The 27,125-nt window shown below is 41.7% G+C and overlaps 1 protein-coding gene across 3 annotated transcripts in view; it reads left to right on the top strand.

Moving 5' to 3' along the window:
- The window catches only part of PLCB4 (phospholipase C beta 4), a 159,033-nt gene that overhangs the window by 8,072 nt on the left and 123,836 nt on the right, over positions 1-27,125 (top strand). For all 3 annotated transcript variants that reach the window (XM_007452038.1, XM_007452036.1, XM_007452037.1), the window contains exons 2-4: positions 20,326-20,406; positions 21,215-21,274; positions 22,516-22,659. In XM_007452038.1, coding sequence (XP_007452100.1) covers positions 20,326-20,406; positions 21,215-21,274; positions 22,516-22,659 — 285 coding nt within the window. The remainder of the gene's footprint in view (positions 1-20,325; positions 20,407-21,214; positions 21,275-22,515; positions 22,660-27,125) is intronic.

The raw sequence follows: 27,125 nt of genomic DNA, 5'->3' as shown, positions 1-27,125 counted from the left end.
AAAGAGTGAGGTCTGAATATGACTGGAAAGTGGGTCTGGCCGATTAGTTGTGTCTGGGAGGGTAGAGGTGGGATTTAATGGATGGATAGACAGTCATTCAGACACATGGGAAATAAGAGGAGGGGTGGAGGTTGGAAATGAATTAGAGGATTTTGTAACCTGGTGGAGGTAGAAGGTGAGGGAGAGTAAGAAGTGTAAAACAAGGTTGGGATTTCCAGCCCAGGGAGCTGGGTGGGCTCTGATGCTGGCACAGAGAATGTCAGAGAAGGGGTAATTTATGGATGTGCTTATGTGGCTCTTCTTCATGAAATGAACGGTACTTATCATTGTATGTTCTGTTGTACCCCAGAAGCATTTTGCATATACAGAAATCACGTAAGTTTTAGTTAAAAATAAACTGCACAGGGCTTCCCTGGTGGCGCAGTGGTTGGGAGTCCGCCTGCCGATGCAGGGGACATGGGTTCGTGCCCCGGTCCGGGAAGATCCCACATGCCACGGAGCGGCTGGGCCCGTGAGCCATGGCCGCTGAGCCTGCGTGTCTGGAGCCTGTGCTCCACGACGGGAAAGGCCACGACAGTGAGAGGCCCGCGTACCACAAAAAAATAAATAAATAAATAAATAAACTGCACAAAAAGAGAATTGACAAACATAGTAAACTACCCAAGAGGATGAACAAATGGATGCATTTTGTTCCTTCCTCCGTCCTCCACTCCCAGGGCTGCTGTTGGCATCCTGGCTGGAGTGGGCGTCGTGAGCAGGGGCATGGTATGAACAGAAGTCCGAGAAGTAGGCAGAAGCCTCATCGTGTACAGCAGCAGTTCTGAAAGTGTGGTCCCCAAACCAAGATCACATAGGTGAATCAGAAACTCCAGGAATGAGCCCAGCAGTGTATGTTTTAACTAGTCCTCTAAGAGACTTGGATGCACATCTGAGTATGAGACTCAGTGGTCATAGGACCGGGATGGGGAGCTTGGATTTCTTTCTGAGTGTTATGGGAAGCCATTTTCAACAGGGACTGACATGATCTGGTTTACGTTCTGGTGACAGTTACTTTGGTAGCTGTGCGGAGAGTGGATTTGTAAGGGGCGGGGTGCAAAGTGCACACCAGAGGTACAGAGTATGGTTAGAGAACACCAGAAGTTTAATTTAAGGAAGGTGAGCTGGAATCTTAGCTCTTCCTTTTACTTGGTGTATCTCTACAGGCAATTTTCTTAATATCTCTGTGCTAGAAAAGGGGAGCTAGGAAGGTAGGTGGGTCTGAAGAGTATGCATTATATTCCACCTAAGGATCCTATGATTCTACACCCACCCGCCTTCAGTTACCTCTCTCTTCATCATCATCTTGTGACCTCTTCCTCATATGGTAAGAAAGGTGTGGCCAGAGCCTGAGCACTTAATCACTTAATCAGGCTGAAACAATCCGAAGCTGCAAGAGCTGGTATCAGCCGGGGTTTTGCAAGAACGGCTGGACCTGTTCCTTCCTCTAGACCCCCCTTTGAAATAACAGTACTAATAACATTATCTGTGCTCTCAGACCCCCAAAGCATAGAGACCATTGTCATCCAAGCAGGAGGTGTTTAAGGAAAGGTCTGTATGGTTTGCAAAATTCTGGGAAGTAAGTGCACTTGAAGACAAAAGACTGACTTGAGCCTTGACCCTGACATTTACAAGTTATGACCTTGGGCCAGTCCTTTCACCTGCCTTAGTGAGCTTAGTGGGCTTCTAGGGGCAGAAAATTGTCGGAAGGTAAATACATGGTGAAACGAATGGAAGATCAGGGTTATTTTAAGTAAGGTTTGTGCAGACACATCTTGGTGCTGACTTTCTTCTTCATGGCCACAAAACTCCCTGGAGGGGGGCTATATGGAAGTCTTTATTTCTCAGAAGTTTCTGCTTTAATTAGATAAGGGAAGCTCTGACCAGGTTGATTTCTGCATTTGTTGATTCTCAATTACCTTTGGCTCAGAATAATCCACATGCAAAGTGGCATATATTGGGATGGCACGTTCTAATTCCCTTCAGTGATTTAGGACAGCAACCATTTATGTAGTCTTTGAATCTGTGGGTCAGCCATCTGGGTGGAATGGGCACACTCAAGTGTTTGCTGGTCCAACTGGGGGCTGGCTGATTTAGGATGGTCTTAGCAGGACCCTCTCATCTCCACCCCACCTGGTCTGTCATCCTCTTGCAAGCAGATGGAGCTTGTTCCTTCCTGCACACAGCCGAGTTTCTGCTGCATGCTCTAGACCAAAGTAAGTGGGGACATTGGGAGGGGCTGCAAAGTCACCTTGCGAGCAGCGAGATTCAGGGAGGGGGGAAGGAGTGTGTCCCTCTCTGCAACCAGCCACGGTTATTGTAGGTACTCTTTATGTAATCAATCATCTTGCATTGAAAAGGCACAGAACAGGGGTCAACACACTTTTTCTGTAAAGGACCAGATATTAAATATTTTAGGTTTTGCAAGCCATAGGGTCTCTGTCACAACTACTTAACTTTGTAGCACAAAAGCGGTCATAGAACATTCAACAATCCGTAAATGAATGAATGGGCTGTGTTCCAAGAAAATTTTGTTTTCAAAACCAGGGCTGTGGTCTGCAGACACCTAGCTTAGAAGACGAATAATGATACATAGAAATGAATAACAAATTAGTTTGGATGGTGATGATGATACTTTCAGGTAATTACTTTTAGCTCAGTCATTTTCCCTTATGAATGTATTATTAAATTTTCAGCGTAGTCTTCCTCAGTTTTGTTCCCTTTTCTCTATAACAGAAATCACATAAGTTTTAGTTAAAAATAAACTGCACAAAAAGAGAATTGACAAACATAGTAAACTACCCAAGAGAATGAACAAATGGATGCATTTTGTTCCTGTATATATATAACTGTATAACAATATAACTGTATTGGCTTTTGCTGAATAATCAGTTACTCTTGTCTAAGATGCTCCAGTTTTGTTTACTTGTTTCTGCTTACTCTTCTCACTTTTATGTTTTTTCCCTCTCTGTGAAGTTTCTTTGGGTTTACATTTCTTCATTTCTTCACAAAGGTAGACGATAACTCTATTCCCTGGAGGAATAGGAGCATCTCACCCATGAAACACTGTCTGAGTCAGTCTCATGGAAAACTCTAATACCTGAGATTCATGCTATTCAAGGGTGTAGGAAGGACTTATTTGTGGGAAGATGAGACATGCATCCACTAGGAAGCTAGAGAAGGAAATTCGGGCTGGCGTTCAATTTACAAGGAGCTGGTGAAAACAAAACCAAGCAATACAACACAAAAAGAAAGTGTATAAATAATGAGTAAATCAAATATAAGGAGCTAGCTGAGGACCTACTTAGGTCTCCGGAGTATGACTGCTATGCTAAAGAATTCAGTTAAAATTCAGTGGCTAAAATGACAGTGCTTGTTTTGTTTGTTTTTAACATTTGTTTTTAATTGAAATATAGTTGATTTACAATATCATGTTAGTTTCAGGTGGACAGTGCTAGTTTTTTATTGCTTTTTTTCTACCTGAGTGTAAATAGGAAAATGCACAATATCTGCTCCTTCAAATCTTGTCTATAGCTGCAGGGGAGCAGGAGGTCAATGGCTGTGGTCAGGCCTCCTTTAATTAGGGTTGACGAGTGCAGCCTTGTGGATCTCCAGCCTGATGGCGATGGGACCCAGAGAACATCCTGGCTGCATTCTGTTTGGGATCACACTCTGTTCATGCGTGTGGCCTGGCCATTGAATTAATGGAGTTCATTCAAGTGTGAACAAATGAACAGTCAAATGAAATATACAGCATATTTTAAAGTGAATCATTTTGAAGTCCCTTCTCAAGTAAGAAAATGGCATTTCTTTAAACCCAGTTTCATGTGAATGAATTCCCTGCTTCTAAAAATGATGATAAATGTTTTCATTGTTACTGGTTTTGGTTCTTTTTAGGGAGGATGCTTTTCAGTCCTTATGTTCTCAGAGAGACAGCAGCAAGTGGTCTTGAAAAGCAGGGTTTTAGTTCCCTGCCCAGAAATTGAACCTGAGTAGCCTGGATGTAAACCAGGAATTCTAGCCACTAGTCCACCAGGGGCTAAAGGCTAAAAGCAAAGAGGCCCTGGCTCTTGCCCCATTTGAAAACAAGAATGTTTCAAGGAGGCAAAAACTGTAAAATCAGGTACAAAATTTATTATTATGAGCACAGCACAACCTGTGGGAGAGCACACAGGGAAACTGTTTATGTAAGGCAGAAGCAAGGCAGAGATGCGCACCCAAAGAGAAAGGGTGTGGGCATCCTCCCTAATGAGGAGTGCAGTAAAGAGGCGGTTAAATCATTTATATAGGGCAGTTTTTCCAGGTCGTTGTTTACCTTGGGCCAATTATCTCGTTTCTTTTCCACACCTCACCTGTCCTAGGACCCTCTCCAACATGCATGCGTGTGTTTTTGCCAAGATGGATTCCAGCACAGAGGCCTGTGGGAGGTTTGAGATCACCTATTATGGGGTGGTTGCCCCCTCCCTTTTGGCCCCGGAGGAGCCTTTCTACACATGTGCAGTCCAGGGAGTTCTCCTTGACCTCAGGAGTTGTCATCTTATCTCTTTATTCCAGCAGAGCTCAGCTCCTGCCATTAACTTTGTCCTTGGCGTGTCTAAGGAAAACAAAGCTCTAATTTTACTTCACTTGGTAAATACCAGCTGTCCAGCCAGGGCCCATCTACCTCCTACCTCACTTGCAGTAGAAATATCTGCCACTGTGAACCCTCACCAGGTGCTCTACAAAGGGTATCATTGTGTAAATGCTCTACACACATTATTTCATTCAAGCCTCCTAGGAGCCCTGTTGTTAGGTGGGTCTTTGTAGCCTCATTTTACAGATTACAAAATCAAGGCTTAACATGGTTAAACACCTCACCTGAGGTAACATAACCGTTCGCAGGCTGAGCTGAAAGATGCCATGCTAGCTAGCCTGCAGTGGTTCTCAAAGTGTGATCCTTGCAGCAGCCTTAGCTGCACATGCAGAACTTGTTAGAAGTGCCAATTACAGGCTCCACCCCAGACCTACTGAATTGGGAATGGAAAGTGCAGGTGGACTCCAACAGTCTGTGTTTTAAGAGCCCTCTGGGTGATCCTGATGCAGCTCGAATGTAAGAACCACTAGGCATAGGGCAAGGGGAGGAGTTTTAGACTTCCTTAGAAGGAAAAAAAAGAAATTAAATCCATTTAAAGTCCTTTACAACTAACCTCCCCAACAGGCAATTCAGATAAACAGGAGAAGACTGTTCACTAAAAGAGACTTCTCTTTTTCTCCAGAGGAGTTGAACCTATTAGATTTTATTGAGCTCTTCTAGGTGCCAGGCACAGTGCTAAGCACTTGACGTCAATCATCTCTTTAAACCCGCAGGTGGTTGCGAGGATCAAATGAGATTGTTTTCCACGTTATACAGGTGGGGAAAGAGAAGCTTAAATCAGTTAAGGAATTGCCTACTACCCAACATGTATTCATGGGCAGAGCCAGTCTCCAGAACTGATGTCTTGATGAAGAGAACATACAGGAATCACAGCTATCAGTACGATGACTTGACATCTCGGAATGGCTGCCATTTGCAAATGATGGGGTTCAGAATATGCCACCCCCAAATATGGCACCTTTAGTATATTGAGTATTTTAAGGTGAAGGAGTTTGAGAAAACAATAGAAGCAGGAAGGTCACTCTGAGCTTCCCATCTACTCCCCTCCTCTCCTCTGAAACAGGTCATAAAACCCACATGTGAGAGGTATGCTTCCTACTCCTGGATGAAAGGGGGATCCTTATCTTCTGAAGAAAAAGGGGCTCTGAGAAGACTCTGAACAAACAGGCCTCCCGAAGCCCCCCACTCCCAGTTTATCACACTTACCTCATACTCCTTGACTCCCATATTTCTCCACGACTGTCTACTCTTCCGCAAACTCAGTACAAAAATACTCAAGCTTAACTGTTTCTTCTAGTCCTCGTTTTCTTATAAGGGCTCCCAGGTCACCTAAAACTTATATTAAATACATTTATATGCTTTTCTCCTGCTGATCTGTTTTGTCAGTTTAATTTTCAGACCCAGCCAGGGACCCTAAGTAGGTCAAGGAAATCTTATTCCTCCCCTACACAAAGAAACGTTTTTTGGGGAAATATGTATGATTGAAAAAAAAACCAGACTACCTATTGAAAAAACACTTTCTGAAGTTCCTTAATGAGGGCTGTTTAAGTCTTTTAGTCACCGATTTGCTTTATCTATTTAAGACCATAATTGTTATATTACTACAGCCAGGAGTTCTTAATTGGATTCTGCTAAAGAAATGATGGGCAAAAAAATTGTTTTTTCATTTATTTGCCCCTAAGAGCAAATAACTGCCTCATAAGCAACCCTAAACACTAATACCTCTACCTTAGAATCAGTGAAAATCAGCATTTAAGGATAAAAAAGTACTAAGCAGGACTTTTTTAGTCTTTACATTTTGGGGGGAAAAGGCCCCACACAACTAGATAAAATGTACTATATGAAAGGAATATAATATTTCCTTTCTTTACTTTTTTTTTACATTTCCTTTTTTTAATGAAATCTTTTATTTACTTTTAATTTTTATTTACCTACTTATAAAATTTTTTACTGAAGTATAGTTGATTTACAATGTGATGAACTTATTTTTTAATTTAATTTTTATTTTTATTGAAATATAGTTGATTTACAATGTGATGAACTTATTTTTTTAATTTAATTTTTATTTTCTATTGGAGTATAGTTGATTTACAATACTGTGTTAGTTTCAGGTGTACAGCATAGTGATTCAGTTATACATATACATATTTCCATTCTTTTTCAGATTCTTTTCCCATATAGGTTATTACAGAATATTCAATAGAGTTCCCTGTGCTATTACATTTCCTTTCAATCAATAGAAATAGACAGAAAATATCCTCAGCAGGGAAACCTGTCTTTTAATACTGAATAGTGATTCTGATACATTAATAAGAAACACATGGTTTTTCAAACTGCTTATTCTTAAAACCATAAATAGTAGGCAATTGCTCTGAAATCCTGCCTCATCAAAACATTTAATGAAGTGGATGGGCTGAGCCAGAATAGCTTCCCAGGAATGTAAGCCAACATACTCTTTCTACTAAAGAGTCACCCTGAGGACACTTTTGCTGCTGCCTCCAGTGCTCTCCTACTGTGGATTGTCTTCTTCCAAGTACCTAAAAGGGCAGATGATTCTCTCAACTTTGGTGAGATGCAAAAAGGAGCCTAGTTTTTGGATGCTCAGCAGAGCCAAGTTGCCAGGATATTGTTTGCAAATAAAGGGTTTGTACTAAGTGGTATTTAGGGTAAAATCTTTGCCAGAGAACTCTTTCTTGAAGAGTTTGAAGTGCACATAGTTGGTTAAGGGCATGGGTTTTAACAAAGTGAATCAGTTATACATTTACATATGTTTCCCATATCTCTTCCCTCTTCGTCTCCCTCCCTCCCACCCTCCCTATCCCACCCCTCCAGGCGGTCACAAAGCACCGAGCCGGTATCCCTGTGCCATGCGGCTGCTTCCCACTGGCTATCTACCTTGCGTTTGTTAGTATATATATGTCCATGTCTCTCTCACGGGTGCGCTGTGAGAGCATGAGCCAGTCTTCAACCCACTAGGCACTAAGCCACAGCTTCCTTGTCAGGAAAATGGGGGTGATAATACCTACCTCACAGAGACATGATGAGGCATAGGTAAGGTGGATCTTTTTACAGTGTAAGTTGGAATAGACGCCTCTTCCACTTTAAACCTGCAGTGGCTTCCTACCTCATTCCAAATAATTTCCAGGGTCCTACTTGTCCCCTTACAAATCCCTTACAAAACCCATCACTTCACTGTCCCATTGATGTTCCCTGGAAGTATTAGACACAAACCTCAGGGCTTTTGCACTTGCAGCTTCTGCTCTGACTGCTCTTCTCCATGTATCATCAGCTCTCCTGGTTTACTTCCTCACTTCTTTCCGGTTTTCCTCAAAGTCACCTCATCTAAAGAGGCCTTCATCATCATCTTAAAAAACGCATGTGCCCTTGCACACACACACACACACACACACACACACACACATACACACACACCTTACCCTTTAGATTTTTTTATCTTCGCATTTATCAATTCCTGATATATTATTTATTTGCTTGTTGTTCATTGTCAAAGTCACACATAGAATATAAACCAAGAGACAGATACATTGTTTTTGTTTACTGCTATGTCCCCAGCAGGGAATTCATTCATCACCTCACAGATATTTAATAAGCATCTCTGATGATCCAGCGATTCCTTGGTTACATATCTGGGACTCAAATTGATTGTTATTTAAATGGTTCCTAATTTGTAAAGACTTTTAAGGGTCCTAAGAAACTGGAACTGGAGCTCCTTTAGGGTGATCTGGAGAAGGGTTAGCAAGAGATCCCATCTGTGGCAGCCGTGGAGCTGTGCCATTTACATCTCCCTCCAAGACAAAACTCACTAGGAGTGCAGACTGCACTCACTAGGAGTGCAGTCAGTCAGACGGTCTCCGCTGCAGCATCCTCACCCCTGCGACGTTCAGCCGAGGCTCCCAGCCAATGAGTGACATGGCAGAGACTGGAGCCGGCCCTTTCCTGCCCCAGGTGAGGCTCCTCTGGTGGGTGGTTGTTGCTCTGGGGCTCCCATCCACCTGGCGGAGATGCTCTCACAGTTGCCCTGGAGTCTGAGACCCTTCCTAACTGCTCATCCTTCCTCCCTCCTCTGCTTTCACAGTCATTAGTCCTGCCAGTGTGGTTTGAAGGCTCTCCCTGCCTACTCCTGTTTCTTCTCCCCTTTCTCTTTCATACGCATTGCCCGTAATCAATCAATCAATTCCCCGTAATCAATCAAGTTCATCTTGGTGTCTGTTCCTAGATGACCCAACTCATGCAACAGCCCTTCTCTCAGGGTAGAAGAGTCATGTACTGAACCTTTGGACTGCAATTTTCTGAAGCCAAGTCTGTGCTCAGAATTCTCTAGGTTGGTAGCCGTGGTCCTCCATGTGCATGTGCCAGTGATTTCTGCACCTCTTTTAGACACAATAAAAAGTGATAGAACCAGTATCGGTCCTTAGAGCCAGTGAGGACTGTGTATCTTTGAAGCCTAAACATAAGCTATTTCAGAAGATAAAAGTGGAAAGGGAGCGACAAAAAAAAAATGCATTTTTACAAGCTGGACTATTTAAGTGGGCAATACCGATATTCAAAGGGAAATTCCGTGAAAGTTATTTGAGATTCCTTTCCTTTCAGCGACTCTATTCAACACGGACTGTCCTCTCCATTTGGCCATAGTTCAAAATGTTATTTCTTTGATCAGCCTCTTCAGATGTATGTCTTCTGTGTTGCTATATGTATAATCCCTGGCTCATTGTAATTTATTATTCTGGAACTGAATGTGTTTTTATTAGAAGTGGTTTACTGAAAAGAAGGATTTACTAGCTTACGATCCTGTTTCAAGCACTTATGCAAAGCACATCTTCTGATGTTCTTAGAATTTTTTGGAGGGGGAGGATGTTAAAGAAAACGTTATTCATGACACTTGTTAAAAATAAGACAGACTGTGTTCAGGAGACTACTACAATGGGGGTTTTGCAGGAGGGGAGAGAAGTTGAACTCAACTTTGAATACAATAAGGAAGAAAAGATTTATAGCCAAGGAGCAGGTTGCGGGGTGGGTCAGTGGATGGAGAATTACTAAGAGGAAACATCAGGGGTAAGGAGAGATTTGGGCTAAACCACCCTAATAGGATCCTTGCTGAAGGCAAGCCAGGGTGATCAGACATCACCTGGGAGATGGTGGAGGCTGAAGAACCAGATCAGATACTAAGGGTGATCAGATACTGAGGGTGGAGGTTTCTAGCTAAATCAACTTATTAGCAGGATTCTTGCTAACACTGGGCAATGCAAAGACAGACACAGAAGTCCAAAAGTCAAGGCCTATTTGGGAATAAGATTCAGAGGAGCCTGACTAAAGTTGGCTCAAGGAGAGAATCTTTGGGGTGGGATGTGTGTGTGGCGGTGGTGGTGACATATGTTTTTAATGTTTGTTGTAAATGTTTGTTACGAAAAACATTTCTTTTTCTCCCTGGCTCTGAGTAAGCTGGTCTTTCATTGTTCTCATTTTAGTTGCTATGGCAACTGTTTTGACTAACATGACTGTTTTCCTGCCCAAGAAAGTTACTTTCTTGAGTGACCACCCACACCATCGAAAGGCATGTTTTGTTGACTTTCTTCTTCTTTTTGCACTCTGAGAGGTAATTGCTGAATATCTTAAGAATAATTTCTTCAAGTGTTGTCTGGCAAGAATCAGGGAGCCTGTCTCAGTGCCCTGCTACAAGACAAGAGCCCTCGCAGAGTCTAAGTGTTCATACTTGGCCTCAAAATGCCCACAACAGAGATGCTTCTGGGAGAGGGAAGGACAAAGAGAGACAGATACAGAGTTTGACATCTCAAACTGGCAGACCTTAAAAGTAAAGACCCAAAGATTCAACATCTCTATCTGGAAGTAAAAGAGAAAATGGAGATTCCTAAATATCGAGGACCGTAAAGTGAGCAGACAGAAATACAGAGTTTGACTCTTTCAGGTGGATCATTTGAGCAATTCCTTCTTCTTCCCAAATTGAGATCCTAATCGAGCCGATCAGCTTCTCACAGAGCCAAGGATATGTCAGAGCCCTTGTTAATAACAAACACCATCAGGCCCAGTTTCAGTTTCTTTTTATTTTGCGGTACGTGGGCCTCTCACTGTTGTGGCCTCTCCCGTTGCGGAGCACAGGCTCCGGACGCGCAGGCTCAGCGGCCATGGCTCACGGGCCCAGCCGCTCCGCGGCATGTGGGATCTTCCCGGACCGGGGCACGAACCCGTGTCCCCTGCGTCGGCAGGCAGACTCTCAACCACTGCGCCACCAGAGAAGCCCCCAGTTTCTTTTTAAAAGATGACATAAGTCAGAAAAGGTGCTGTTCCTTCCTCTTGCTCGTTTTCAGCAGCCTTCGTCGACTCTCCCGAGCCAGGTCACTTTAAAAGTTGATGATGTTCTTCATTTCTGAGGCCAGAATAAAATGAAATGAATGGATTAAATCCTTCTACTTGTTATCAGAATAAGCGTTCACTGTATTTCACGATCATTGCTGAAATCAGCTCTCTAAATGCTCACGGTTGGCTACTGAGAAGGAGAACTTTTCATTTCTGCTTCTGTGGAATTGAGAACCCAAGAGAGATAGTAGGTCCAGCACCTGTAAAACTTGCTTAACAATCTCTTGATTGCTCCTCACTATCTGAGAGCGAAATCAAGGAGGTGCAAGGCAGGGGCTCCCAACCCAGGGACGGTCTCCTCTGGTCACTACTCCCCGACATGCCCTTGAAGAAGGAAGAACTAAAACTTCGTTCTGATGGCTTGTCCTCTGTGCCTGATGTGGACTGAGGCTGGCTGGGGCACAGAACAAAGCCTGACCTCTCTGTGCAGAAACCACACTTTAGCGAGTCTAGCTCCACAGTAATTTACAAGCTCTGGGTTATCCTCATGTGTAGACCTCCCGATCTGCATTCTGGATCAGTGGAAATAAGCGCGCACGGTACCACTGCTCATCGTGAAGACCCAAGTGACAAGAGATGCTCTCCCCACCATGAGGTACTGATAGATATAATTCTGCCACATATTATCTGTGTCCTCTTGGGCGACTTGCTAACCTCAGAGAAAATCTGTAAGGTAGGGGAGGTGGCATTTACCACATTTGTTTCTTGGATGATTCATCATAAACAATACTAGCAACATGAGTCATAGTCACTGTCACTGTGTTCTTATATTGATAATCAGTAATAATGTAATGGGTGCAGGTTATGCATCAAGCCCTGCAGTGCCCACAGGTGGCCTGTAAGATGTGTTATTGTTCATGTTGCCATCCCTGCTTTTGAAGATGAAGAGACAAAGCTCAAATAAGCCTGTAAGTGTCCAGCCACGTTTGGATCAGGTCTGTTGGACCCTAAAACCAATGTAACATGCCCAGTAGTTTCAGGTGTTCATGAAATGGGCTTCGTGCTTATTTACACGTTTCTTCCGCATCCCAAAGTCGGCTGTAGTACAGAAGTAGGTGCCACTAGATAAAATGCATTAGGGATTTGAGTTGAAGACAGAAAAAAAAATGGGAAAGTACATCAAATTAGGGGTAAAATTAGCAGGCAGCCGCTCTATGGGCAGCAAAAATGTCCCATAAAATTGAAAGAAGTGAGCTGCAGATTTGCTACTTTTGATCATGGTGGCCAGAGTAATGCAGGAAAGAAAAACAGTTATAGGATTCAAACTGTCTGTCAGATTACAAGGAAAGCAACAGATTAGGAAAAATAACTTTTCTTTATACCAGGATCCAAGAAAAAATTCTGATAGCTTTCTACAACAACCCGGTAATAAATACAGTCTGTACAGTTCGTGGAGTTCACAAGAGAATCCTTAAAAATAATGTAACTAGAACTGAAACATTTCCGAAGCCCTTTTGATCTGAGTGATGGTTACTGGCCTTCAGTGACGAGGAGAACAGCAAAGCCTCCTTCAGATGTGATGCTGAGCAGTTCCCTGGGCCCACTCCCTGACAATGTCTCTTTCTCACTTACAGGTCTCAAAGCAGGTGTGATGTAAATGCCTGCTTCGGTGTAGCCATCAATCTCAGCTCTGCCCCACCAGCTACATGACACAGGGCAAGACGCTTAATTTCCATACCTCAATGGCCTCCTCCTCTGTAAAATGGGAATAATAATAGTACCTCCCTCATGGGAAGTTGGGCAGTTAATAAGTTAATGTGTACAAAGCTCAGACCATTGCCTGGTGCTTAGTTAGCATTGTTTTGGTGGTAGTGGTTTATAATGTTATTTATATTTGGTTAGACCCTTCATGGCCTTTTTCTCTAACTCAGACTCCACTTGCCCCTCTTCAGCCTTAACAAAGCCCTGTCTCTTCCTCCAGTGTTGATCAAACCATATTTACCCAAAGGTGGAGCCTCCAAGGCAGTGTTCATTCACTGACAACCCAAACACCCACTGATTTTAGGCAGAGTGGGACCTGCTCGGCAAGGTTGACAGGGTAGAACAGACACAGGCTTTGGAATCAGAGAAACCAGTTTGAATCCCAGGTCTGTTATTTATCCACTGTAACTTTAAAGAATTGACTCTCCTTCAAACATTTTTCCCCTTATTTCTAAATACTGCATGTCTGTTAAGGTAACCACTAATCATGCCTGGCTGTTTAAACGAAAATGAAAAGTTCAGGGTCCCTGTCACACTAGCTACATTTCAAGGGCTTCATAGCCCCACATAACCTTCATGGCCTCCACGCTGGGCTGTGTTCATCTGGCACGTTTGCATCGTCACAGAAAATCTGTTGAAGAGTGTTGGATAGTAGCCCTGAATTACACAGTAGTTTTCTCCTAACTATTACCAGTTATTCGGCATTGACCTCGTCCCAGGCACTTGGGCTTTCTCAACTTTCAGAGCCATGTGAAGCTGGTATCAGTTTGCTCAAGTTACAGGTGAGAAAAGTGAAGCTTGGAGAGATGAAATGGCACCAGTGCAAGACTCTCTGGCAGATGCCTGGTGTGGAGGCTGACAGTCAAACCCAGAAAGGATAAGCTACAAGGTCTGGGCCCCACTGTACCTCCTAGGGGTTCACTTTTTCAGAAATCAGGAGTCTCATGATGGAATGTGGAAGTCCTCACTCATTTCACTCCTTCTATATTCTAATCTACCCATCCCATCACAAGCACAAAAGAGGCCCAGAACAGCTAATGTTTAATTGAAATAATGTGAAGTTAACATGTTTATTAACCAGCCCCAAATCACTATCCCTTCCCGGTAGTGAGACTTGACTATTCCCTATTTGATGATGCAGACCCCACGGTAGAAAAATATAGTCATTCACAGTTAACTTAAGTAGTAATGGTGGGTGAGAGAGCAGGAGAGGGAAAGGTAAGAAATAACCACAAATCACAGTTAAAATAAAATCAACCACCTGTTATTGCCTGTTATCTAGAAACCCCACCCAAATACTTTCCTCCTATTTAGAGTATTTGGCCTGCTGAGATCTCTACCACTCCTTATGCAAAGAAATGGTATGAAATGTCATTTAACCAAATCACTTCTAAAATAGAAATAAAGGAAAAATATTTTTAATCTAAATCATTTTGAAAGTAACTTGAATCTTTGAAAGATAAATTGTGATATTGAATGATGTTGAAATAGCAAGTGTTAGGGGAAAAATACACTAAAGATAATGCTGAGACCACAGCTTTTAAATATACTCTATCCTTGATGAAATGGGGACAGCATCTCTGGAAGCCCCTAGGGGCAAAACCCCCTCAGAACAGGGATTCTTGAGGCAGGAACAGCTTCTAACTGTAGTGATTCCAGCAAAAGTGATGCTTCTTGCTTCTTCCAAACAGAATGCCCCCCGATTACCAGCTTGTCCCCTTTCACAGGAGTTCCTGTTCCTTTCACACTGTCTCTCCCAATGGCCAAAGGAAAGAGCTGGTTTGGGCTGGATGTGTTAACTAGTCCTTGAGCTCTAAAGCGTGACTAATGAGTTTTAACCAAGTCCTATGAGAATTGAAATTCTGAGCCCCCTGGAAGAAGTTACATTATGGTTTGCATCCTTACCAGAGGATCCCACTACCATCTGTTAATTGCAAACAAACAGATTTGTGAAGGAGCAAGGGCCCAGCTTCCTTTGACATCTCCCCTGCCACGCTCAAGTCTGGAGGAAGATTTTCCTGACAAGGGAACTGGGGATATTATAGCCTCAGTGTGGTAAGGAGGCCACAGTCCCAAGTTCTGGTCAGTAGGTACCTGTGTGAAATTTAAAATTGCTATTAGGGGAAAAGAATAGAGAATGTGTGGGAGGTGCAAAGAAATCTAAATAGGTTGGGTTTCAGTTCCTTTCAGCTGATTGTCACATACCCCTCAGGTCTCTTCTCTGATTTTCATGGGTAGTTTGAATCCACTTGGTCTGAGAATTTTCCAGTCACAGTTGACAAGTTTATCGTGGGTCTTGTTGGAAACCTTGTCATTAGCATCTATCACAGCTCCTTAGAGGTCTCACTGGAGAATTTCTGTTCTGGAAGTTGATTCTCCTAACATCTGATGTTTTTTATCTATGAACTATATGGACACCTGGTAAATGATATTTTTTCCCCTTTTGCTTTTGTTGCTAGGGAGCCCAGTGCCAAATAGGCACCTAATTCTCATTGTGTAGGACGTTTTAACAAGTATTTCTAAAAGCTCTTTTACTCTGTCCTTATTTTGCAAATTTGCCTTATTTTTCCTCTCCTTCCTTAGAGTTCTTATCCCATTTTGCAAAGGATCTCTTTGCAGGGGCCACACCCAGCCTCTAAGATGAGCTTGTATGACTTAGAAAAAGGTGCTGCTTCCTCTAGGCAGACAGCCTCAGGGTGGTGCCCTGGTATTTGTATGTCTGTCCGTGGCAGCCCTCCAGGGACTGACCTGATGGGCTCTGGGCCTGGTGCAGCCCCCTCAACTTGAGTAACTTTTTGTTTATGTTTTATATATTGGCCTACTGTGATATATTTCGTTTGAAAAAAAAATTCTTATTTTATTTTTTTAAGACCATGAATTTAGTTTCGGTGTGCCTTTGATGTGCTAGGTGCTTGGAACACAAACGTGAACAAGAAAGTTTCAAGGACTCTGCCCTCACAGAGGTTATATTCTGATGTGGGAGCCAGGCAATAAATCAATAAATAGTGAAATAATTGCAGACTGTGTTTTGTTGCAAGCAAGAAAATAATCAGGATACTGTAATAGAAAATAGAAAATAAAATATTAGGGAGGTAAGGGAAAACCTCTCTGAAGAGGGGATAATTAAGACAAGACCTGTAGGATGAAGAGACTTCTGGGCAGGCAGAACAGCAAATGCAAAGACCCTGAGGCTAGAAGAATTTAAGAAGTTCAAGGAAAAGAGTCCTGATGGTTGTAATGAACAAGAGGGAACACAAAGGCAGAAAGTGGTGTGAGATCAGGTCTCTAGGACCCAGATTAATGCAGGACCTTTTAGGCCATGCTAGGAGTTGGGATTTTATCCTAAATATGATGGGGATCTATTAAATGACTTTAGTGAACTAATTAAAAGTTTGGAGAATCAATATGGCTGCTGTGGAAAGAAAGAGTAGAAGTGGGAAGATCAGTCCACAGGAGATGCTAGGAGTTGGGATTTTATCCTTAATATGCTAGGCATTGGGATTTTATCCTAAATATGATGGGGATCTACTAAATGATTTTAATGAACTGATTAAAACTTTGGAGAATCAACGTGGCTGCTGTGGAAAGAAAGAGTAGAAGTGGGAAGATCAGTCCATGGGAGAGATGGTGATGCTTTGGACCAAGGTGGCAGTAGTGGAGATGGAGCAAAATGGATATATATGAAAAATGCTATGAAAATGAAATCAGGAATAGAAAGTCAAGGATGACTCTTAGGGGAATTCCCTGGCTGTCCAGTGGTTAGGACTCCGTGCTCTCACTGCCGAGGACCAAGGCTCAATCCCTGGTCAGGGAACTAAGATCCTGCCAGCCGAGCAGTGTGGCCAAAAAGAAAAAAAAGAAAAAAAAACAGGATGACTCTCAGTTTCAGTAAATGGATAGATACTAGTGACATTTATTGAGCCCAGAATGTCTTGTGATGGAGAGGCTTAGAGAGATAAGGGTGAGGAGTAAAGAATTCAGCTATGGATGTGTTAGTTTTGCGACATCTGTGTGGAGATGTCAAGTAGAGAGTTAGATGTCTGAATTGGGAACTCAGAGAAGACTGGGCTGCTGTTATAAATTTGGAAGTTATCAAGAAATAGATGGTATTAAAGCCCTGGGGTTAAAGGAGGTCTAGGAACGTAGTGGAAATGAGAATTCCCAGAGCCAATTCCTGTGGAACATGTAGAAGTTGGGTGTAGAAGGAAAAGAACCTAAAGGAACAGAACACAGTCAGAATATCAAGATTCCAGAGTTTCCAAAAGGAGAGAATAGCCAGCCACTCAGAGATCAAATCAAAGGAGAAAAGGAATGCGTGCACTGCATTTGGCAGCACGAACGTAAGTCATGGTGGACCTGGCAGAGGAATGTTAGCAAGTGATAGAAACAGAGGGCAGATGGAATTGGTCAGAGATGGTAGGGAAGGGAGATAGTAGAGACAGTGGCTAGAGAAAGACTCTTCAAGATATTATGCCCTGAAAGGGGATGAGAGACATGAGGGAGTAAGTGAACATATTTGTGTGCTGATCAGAATGATCTAATAGAGAAAAAATTGAGTATTGGGTGGTGATAAACAGAAGACTGAGATCCTTTTGTAGGTGAAAGAGGATGCAACCTGGAAGAAGATTGAATCTGGAGCAGAAGTGGGGGTATTGACCTTTGATGGGAGAAAGCATGCTTTATTAGGAGGAAAGATGGAGAAAGTTCTCATCTGTGGAGTTTCCTTTAATCAGTGAAGCCCAGTAATTGGCTAGGAGTAAAGGGGTATGAGAAGAAGCAATGAGACAGGCCTTTCAAAGAGTGGGGGACCTTTTAAGAAAGAATTACAAGGTTGAAAGTCATGTTGACTATCCTTTTGAAGCTGATAATCTTGAATCTAAACCAAAGCCAGACGATCCAGTTTTGTGGTTTTCTTTCATCAAGTTCAGCAATAAAAAAATGGACAGGGTGGACTTAGTATTTTGGCCAAGAAAACAGAAAATGAGACATAGGAGTTGAGGGTGTCTGTGAGGGAGTGATTGTAATATTGGACCATGGAAATAAGCTAGACAAGGATGGAAGTAAAAGGAGAACTCTGGTGGTTAGTGAGAGATTGGCAGGGTTAATGAAGAGGAAGTTGCAAGAAGTCAAATTAATACAGAAGAGTGAGGACTGTAGAGCTAGGGGCTAAAAAGCATCAGATGGAAGGGTCCAAGAGTGGGATGTTTAGGAATCCAAATTTCCAGGTGGTGATGGTAAGGTCTGAGGGTACTAAGTAATTGAGAGAGGAAGAAAGAAAAAACTCCTTGCAGTTAAGAAGGCCAAGGAACTTAAAGTTCCACCTCAAAATAAGCTGGAAAATCATTCTTATTTATCGTGTATATTTCCTGGATCATCTCAAGTCCTTATTTGGAATTGGATAGGGTGCACATAAGTAAATAATAATGATGGTAGCTGATTCATTGTGGGTCTACTCTGTAAATACCACTTTAGGTCATACTTCTGAACACTGAAATTCTTTATTACCATTAGGATATTACTTGGGAAGTGTTCTAAAATGTGTTCATTCTCATAGTTTAATTAATTGATTATTCTCATTTCTCAGTCAGTAATGATATAAGACATTTTCATTCAAGTTCAATACCTTTTTGTATGACGTACAGCACCTTTCTTATCTAGCCTTATTTATGCGTCTACTCATCCCCTACCATCCCCTTAAGATGTTCTAACCACACCAGCTCCTCAGAAGTCCCCACTGACAGGTCAAGCCTACATGCCTGCCATGCTGCTTCACCTGGATAACTTCTGCTCATCCTCTAAGACCCATCTGAAATGTCAACTTCTGGGTCAAGCCTTTTCTAAAAAGTTGAACCATCTAAAAGTGTATTTTTGTGGGTCAAAGACATCACAAATTGGCAATTTCATGTTGTTCATAATTTGCTACCAAAAATATAAACCTGAACTACATGTGAGGGATGGTAGCTACCACTTGCTGAACTGTAACTATGTGATTCACATTCATGGTAAAAATGTAAAGGTACTTTAAATTTATCATCTCATTTAATTCCCTAAAAGGTAGGTGTAAATACTTCCTTTTATTAGATAAGGATTCTGAGACTTAAAAAGGGTCTTTGCAAGAGAAGGTAAATAATAACTGGCAGAACTGGGTTTTGATTCCCAAAGCAAAGGTCACATTATGCCCCTTCCTTCGTCTTACTCATCTCTGTGACTACAGTGCTAAGCACGAGCCTGGTACAGAGTTGAAATACCTATGATAATTCTTCACCTGTTCGAAAACTACCCAAACAAATTTAAAAGTTGGCTTTGTTCAGGGCCCCTGGTACTCTAAATTCTGACACGTTAAGGTGGCCAAGTCTCTTGACATTGGGTTTACCTTGATGAATGTTGCTGCTTCCTTGGAATTTGGAAAGATATGTTTGGGTGGGTGAAACTGCGAGTCTGGACTACAGTTAAAATCTTGAATCCAGTAATTGCTCTTTGTTTGAAGTCACACCCTGCTCCTGTTTGCCAGGCAGGTTCTCTATAGCAGTGTTGTAATTATCTAGGAGGACAAGTTCTTTAGATCACGAGAAGAACAAGTGGATTTGTTGACACGTGGGTGCCAAGTCTTGATGTAATGCAAACAGAGGGCAGAAGGTATCTGGATTCATTCCCTGAATGCCCTTTTGCTTCCACTGACATAGAACTTTCCTGGCGTTCTTAACAAAAGTGTTGCTTTCTTGCTAATTATTTTAGCAGGAATCCTTTGGCAAATACAACTTAGCTGCTCTGGGTCCCCTGCATTTGGCTAACATTCCATCTTGATTTGAATTTTGATTCTGTAGTTTTCAACAGAGTTCCTGATGTCCACAGTAGTGGTTCTCAGACTTTAGTGAGCATTAGACTCACCTGGAGGGCTTTTTGGAACACAGATTTCTGGTTCCCACCCCAGAGATTCTGATTCAGTCCGTCTGGCCTGGAGCCCTAGATTCTGCCAATTCAGTCAGTCTCCCAGGTGAGGTTGAAACTGCTGGTCCCAGGACTACACTTTGAATAGCTTAAAATCTTGCTTAAGTTCTGGTTTATGGGACACCAAGTGAGGTTGAATATAAAAGCAAAAAGCTCAGGAATTATCTGAATGCTGAATTGTATAGACAAAAAAAAAAAAAATTCAGTGACTTAAAAAAATTATCTCCTGATTTCTGACATTTTGTTAGAGACCAGCAACAATTCCTCTTGTGTGGAGGGATACCAGTTGGCTGGAACTTGGGAGCCCTTCTTCTTTCCAGGAGCTCTTTTCCAAGATCTTAGAGCAAATTTCTCCTCTGTGACCTTCAGAACATTAGTGTGTTTTGTTCTTAAAACTACCCTAAAAGAAGATGCTGTATAAAATTGATCAGTCTTTCAATGCGAAAATGAATGCAAGAAATTTTCAAAACGAAAACATTACATAATATAATAAGAAATGTGGTCATTAGATTCAGGATGCATTTTTCTTTTGTTTAGAGACTAAAAGATATTTGCATTTTTATTAGATTCAAAATGGTGTGAGTCATGCAGATCAACACATTTCTTTTTCACAGGAATCCTTTGTGTTTGAACCCAACTGCCTCTTCAAGGTGGATGAATTTGGCTTCTTTCTGACCTGGAGAAGTGAAGGCAAGGTATGGCTCAGAAAGAGCAAGCTGCTCCTTCTTGCTCTCAGGGTGAAGGCATTTCATTTTTCAACAAGTGATGGAGTGCCTCTTGAGGGCATGGACCCTACACTTATTCATTCGTTCAAGCCTTTAAAAAACGTATGCTAGGAGTCGGGGATACATTGATGGTCAAGGATGTGATCCTCATAGATTCCAGCCTAGGATTAGAGTTGCGCATCCAAAAAAAAAAGAAAAAAGTTACAAGTCATTGAGAATTGTGAAAGAGAAGTTCAGGTTGTTACAAGAGCTTAAACAGGCAAGTCTGATTTAAGTCTTGGGAGTTAGAAAGGTTTCCCAGAAGAGAGATGTTCAAGCTGAAGTCTCAGGGGTGCATTTAAGGGCATTTTCATCTGGTTATACCCCAGGACTTAACACACGGCACAATGACACATTTCATGAACCTTTGGGTAAAATTTACAAAAAGTAGAATCAGAGTTATATAAAAGCTAGCATAGCCCCACTTACTATTTCATGTACACACATATATTTAATAATATACATACAGTATTAATGTTATGACATGTATAAAAGTAACATTTTATAAACATTTTATAAATAATTATTCAAAGTTGCATTCATACATATATTTGAAATGGAATGTTTGGGGCCTTGACTTTCTGACTGTTGGAAATTATTATTATTATTTGTTTTTAATCCCGCTTCTGCCTTACTCTAGTCAGCATTGCCTTCATCATCACAAACATTTGTCACCTTGTCTGTGCCATAGGTCTGGCAGAATTTAGGCTCACTGCTATGCTAAATTCTCTCTTTGCAGGAAGGACAAGTTCTAGAATGTTCTCTCATCAACAGTGTTCGACTGGGAGCCACACCAAAGGTACCTGTGATTGGTGTTTGCTGGTCTTCTAAACACAGAATGTTGTTTAACCTGTTACTGCCCCCCAATCATCAGCTGGGAATGAAGAACTGGCACAGTTTAGAAATCTCATCATTAGCTCACCTTTTTTTTTTTTTTGCGGTATGCGGGCTCCTCACTGTTGTGGCCTCTCCCGCTGCGGAGCACAGGCTCCGGACGCGCAGGCTCAGCGGCCATGGCTCAGGCTCAGCGGCCATGGCTCACGGGCCCAGCCGCTCCGCGGCATGCGGGATCCTCCCAGACCGGGCGCGAACCCGTGTCCCCTGCATCGGCAGGCGGACTCCCAACCACTGCGCCACCAGGGAAGCCCCATTAGCTCACCTTGAAGCCTCAGTTTGCCTCTGAGAGAAAAAAGAAGGAAAGAGCGTATGAATCAGGCTTCTTCACAGTGACTGTTTTGTTTGAATAAGAAGCTGTTTGCATAGTGGCGCTAGGAATTTCAAAGATGTTTTTTCCTAGAATATTCTAGCACAGTGTTTATCCCCTTTTCCATAATAGCCCTGCAAGTTTTTAAATGTTCAAAACGAAATTATGTTCCTCACTTTGTTTTTGTTTTATATTCTTTAGTGACCCTCTTTTATGTTAGTTACAATCCCTGTGTAACCATGTTGGCATTTCCCCCTGAGTTCTTGTGGAGGACAAAACCACTATTTTTTTGCTAATTAGGGTAAACTTACACAGTTTTCATTCCAGATGAGGATGCCAGGGCTCCTAGAGGTGCACACACTCACTCTTTGTGTCCAGACTATTTGAAAGACTTAATCTCATTTTTGAGTAACTTGTGGTTGCTGGTTGTGGCAATGCCCTGCATATTTGCCTGAATCCTTAGTGACTGTTCTCTGTGAGAGATCCCTTTGAACTTTGTGGATGCAAGCAGGTCCCAGTCAGCCTTTCTGTCCTGTTGCCATAGTCCGAGTCCTCCCATAACTACAACCAGAAATCGAAAGAAAGACCCTCCCTCCCAGTCTTCTAAACCGATAATTGTATAATACTTTTCTTACCAAATGAGACTCAGTCATGTGTAGTGTTAAAGATTTTCCCCCCAGGAGTTTTAGAATAACGCCAGATATCTGGGCATTTCTAGATAGAAAAAAAAAATTTTTCCCTAATATATGTTTTTTACATCAAACAGTTTCTTTTTACCATCTTTCTGCCATGCTCTGTGATCTAATGTATTTTTTCCTATTTGTCTACCTCAATAGGATCCCAAAATTTTGGCTGCTCTTGAAGCTATTGGAAAGTCAGAAAATGACCTGGAAGGGCGGGTAGTTTGTGTCTGCAGTGGTACAGATCTGGTGAACATCAGTTTCACATACATGGTGGCTGAAAATTCAGAAGTAACTAAGGTATCCTCTGTGAAACAGCCTCCTTCCCCCCCCCCATATGAACATATGTGGTGCACATAATTTTTCATGTATAATTGTAATAGATATTTTAAATTGTAAACTAATTTAATTTAAATTTTAAAAAATGATTCCATTGCCTTGCTGGAATGTTGGTCTAGAAAATTCAGCAAGCACAATACCCTTTTAGCATGTCTCTCACGTATGCCAAGAGCCCGAACACCTACTGTGTTATGTTGTAGGAGCCTCTCACACTGGAATGTACACAGGAATCACCTGGGATTTTGTAAAAAAGCAGATTCGGATTCAGTAGGTCTGAGGTGAGGACGAATCCTCCCTTTCTAACAAGCTCCCAGTTGATGTTGATGTTGCTGGTCTGAGAACCACACTTTGAGTAGCAGCACTGCCCAGTAGAAAAATAATGCAAGCCACAGATGTAGTTTAAATCTTTAAATCTTTCTAGTAGCCACAGGTTGAATTAATTTCAGTATTTTAGATTCCACATATAAGCGATATCCTATGATATTTGTCTCTCTCTGTCTGGTTTACTTCACTTTGTATGATAATCTCTAGGTTCATCCATGTTGCTGCAACTGGCATGATTTCACTCTTTTTATGGCTAAGTAGTATTCCACTGTATATATCTACCACATCTTCTTTATCAATTCATCTGTCGATGGACATTTAGATTGTTTCCATGTCTTGGCTATTGTAAACAGCGCTGCTATGAGCATAGGGGTACATGTATCTTTTCGAATTCCAATATATCATATTTTAACCCAATAGGTCATTTTAACATGAAATCAATATAAAATCAGTTAACATATTTTACATTCTTCTGTTTATACAAAGCCTTCAAAATCTGATGTGTATTTTTAATTCAGATGGGCCACATTTCAGTGACTGCATATGGCTAACGGCTACCCTGTTGGACAGTGCAGGTCTATGTGATTAAGATATCTACCCCCCCCTCCATAAGCTATTAAAGTATTGGGTTATAATCCATCATAATACTGTAACCAGCCTACTATTGCCCTGGCAAGTGAGTCTCAAAGAGATTTTGGCCAAAGTAGAAAGTTTCAAATTTAAATCACTTTCCTGCAAGTCATTTGTCTTCAGGGTGGTTTTACCTGTGGCTGGAGCGCCCATTATCGTTGCATAATATGTGTGAAGAGGCCTGGGCCATTGCTCTACCATTGCAGAAACGTGGCTTTAGGGGATTGGGAAGGGGAACATTTTATTTTCCCATTGATCCTGCAGGTAGAAGCTCAGTGCAGGGTCAAATGAGAAAGGCCATCATTAGAAATATTGAAATTTAGAGCCTGAAGGGAATATACAGGTAAGATTATTTGATGAAACGGAGATGAGAAGATTTAACCCTGGGCCCGGAGCTAATGGGTACAGAACTGAGTTCTGCAGATTCCAAGACCATCTTTATTTCACCCTCACTCACAAAGTGTGGTCCACATTCTAGCTGCATAGGCCTCACCTGCAAGCTCCTTACACATCAGAGTCTTGGGTCCACCCAGACCTACTGATTCAGAATCTTCATTTCTAACAAGGCCCCCCAGTGACTCATATGTGCAGTAAAGTTTGAGAAGCTCCCAGCTGTGGCTTTGGGTCCAGGAATGGATGTTCCATGTGAAATGAGAGCCATTGCTTCTGTCCTTGTGGTGGTTTGGTTGGTTTCATGCTGTTTTCCCAGATCACTGCGCTTTGGGGAAACAGATTTTGCCTTCAAGTTCTTTCATTATTGTGCTCAGATCAACACCTTGTTTGAATGGTTTCTTGAACCCTGCTGATCTAAACAAGCATCGTTTCTTAGAGTTCACGCTTACGTTATTTGCTACAGAGGTCTTTCTGGTTGCTATTTGCAATAACAACATTCAATCCCAGAAGTCCATGCTGACCACCCAGGAAGAAAAAGACTTGTTAATCAGACAGAGATATTTAGCTGCCTGAAGTTTTGCAAAAACACAGTTCTGTAGACCGGTATGCCCTGGGTTTTTTCAATGCATCATATTACAAGAAACAGTATGACTCTTATGAGCTTAAGAGCCTGGGCTTGGGACCAGGTTGCCTGGGCTTAAATCCTTGCTCTTTCTCTTCCCAGCTGTGTGACTGAGACATGCAACTGGCCTCTCTGAGCGTCACTTTCTGCATCCATAAAATAAGAACAATACCAAAATGCCTGCTCTTAGGATTGTTGTATAGATTACGAGTTGTTACATGGAAAGTGCTTAGTGCACGGCTTTTCTCATCCAAAGCCCTCAATGTGTGCCTGCTATTCTGATCACAGTGTCCTAGAATTTTAGAGCTGGAGATGGAACTTAAGCAGAGCTTCCCACCACCTCATTTGTCAGATGTGGCAAATGAAGCCAAGCAGTTACACAACAGGCTAGGCCAGAGGCCAGCCTAAAGCTCAGGCCTTCTGATTTCCCGAGTGATGCTGTCCACCCCACCCCATCCCTGAGCAAGTACAGTCCTGGGAAGGTGGCTTAGATCAGTAAGCCCATAATGTTCTTACTTTCCATGGTTTGTTTGTTATCAGTCTTGGTTCCTTTTGTTTAAAAGTCATGATGTGAAACCTATACTCATGAGTACGTGGTATATATGTGTATGGTCCAGGCGGAAATTTATACTTAAAGATAAGATTTGGGGTGTTTTTGCAGTCGCATTTCCACTGAATTTAAGATTAGCTGGCCAAACAAGTAGGACTATAAAATAATTCTGTACTGGATTTTTAATTCAAACTCAATACTGTTTGACCCTGCTCTTATTAAATAAACTAAATGTTTCAGCTTCTGGGAACTATTAGTTACAATTTTATAATTCATTAATAACGTAATATGTAAATATTAATCTCACTGTCCAAACTAGACAGCCCATGCTTATTAGAGCATGTCCTTTTGGTTAATTGATATTTGGAAGATATTGAACAAATTTTTCACTTACGTATACACGTGTGTGGATAATCTTGCCTACTTCCTGATTTCAAAACTTAACTGCATCCAGATCATAATACTTACCACCTCCAGCATTGACATTTTCCCCATCACCACTGCCTTATTCCTATGCCTCTATGTATGTTACTATCCCTAACAGAACACACAAGCCATCAAAGTGAGAGGATTTATACAAAATACAGATGTAATTACCACAGATCAAAATGATGGCAGAATTCATAAATTAGATCAGATCAAGTGAGAAATGTAAAGATTTCCCAGTCTGCCTGAAATGGTATTTGGGACTCAGCCTGTGGTATCACTTTCACCTGAGTACAGCTTAGGAGCCTAGAATAGAATTATGGGGCCATGGAATATGCTATCTGTCCTCTCAGCTAGCTGTATTCTGGTCACTTTATCACAAAAGTCAGTTAACGCGAGTCATTTTATTTTAAAATATTTTTATTGGAGTATAGTTGCTTTACAATGTTGTTAGGCTCTACTGTACAGCAAAGTGAATCAGCTATACATATATCCCCTCATTTTTGGATTTCATTCCCATTTAGGTCACCACAGAGCATTGAGCAGAGTTCCCTGTGCTATACAGTAGGCTCTCATTAGTTATGTATTTTATACTTAGAACCAATAGTGTATGTATGTCAATCCCAATCTCCCAGTTCATACCACCCCCGCTTCACCCTTGATATCCATAAGTTTGTTCTCTACATCTGTGTCTCTATTTCAAGCAAGTAATCATTTTTAAAAATAATGCTTACAGACCTTAAACGCTTTATTTTAACTTGAAGCATATAAATGTGGTTCAATTGTTGACCCGTCTTTTAATGTTAGGGCCGAGGTCTTTGCATTCAGTATGGGTCTGTAGGTGGGGGTTGATGTAGTTTTTCTTTTTAATTGGAGTATGTATAGTTGATTTACAATGTTGTGTTAATTACTGCTGTACAGCAAAGTGATTCAGTTATACATATATATACATTCTTTTTTTAATATTCTTTTCCATTATGGTTTATCATGGGATATTGAATATAGTTCTCTGTGCTATACAGTAGGACCTTGTTGTTTATCCATTCTATACATAAAAGCATCCATCTGCTAACCCCAAACTCCCACGCCACCCCTCCCCCAATCCCTTCCCCCTTGGCAACCACCATTCTGTTCTCTATGTCCGTGATTCTGTTTCTGTTTCTTAGATAGGTTCATTTGTGTCATATTTTAGATTCCACATATAAGTGATATCATATGGTATTTGTCTTTTTCTTTCTGACTTACTTCACTTAGTATAATAATCTCTAGTTCCATCCATGTTGCTGCAAATGGCATTATTTAGTTCTTTTTTATGGCTGAGTAGTATTCCATTGTAGATATGTACCACAGAGGTTGATGTATCTTTTGCCTATACTTTGCCCATAATGCATTGCCTGAAATAATCCAGTTTGGTTTCTTTAAAGTACAAGTGAGACTTTAAAGGCACTCATGGAGCAATCAAAATACAGAATCCTACAACTG

This window comes from Lipotes vexillifer, unplaced genomic scaffold (assembly GCF_000442215.2).
Source record: "Lipotes vexillifer unplaced genomic scaffold, Lipotes_vexillifer_v1.1 scaffold257, whole genome shotgun sequence".
NCBI lineage: Eukaryota > Metazoa > Chordata > Mammalia > Artiodactyla > Lipotidae > Lipotes > Lipotes vexillifer.
Note: the sequence above shows the minus strand (reverse complement) of the source record. Positions and strands in the feature narration are given on the sequence as shown.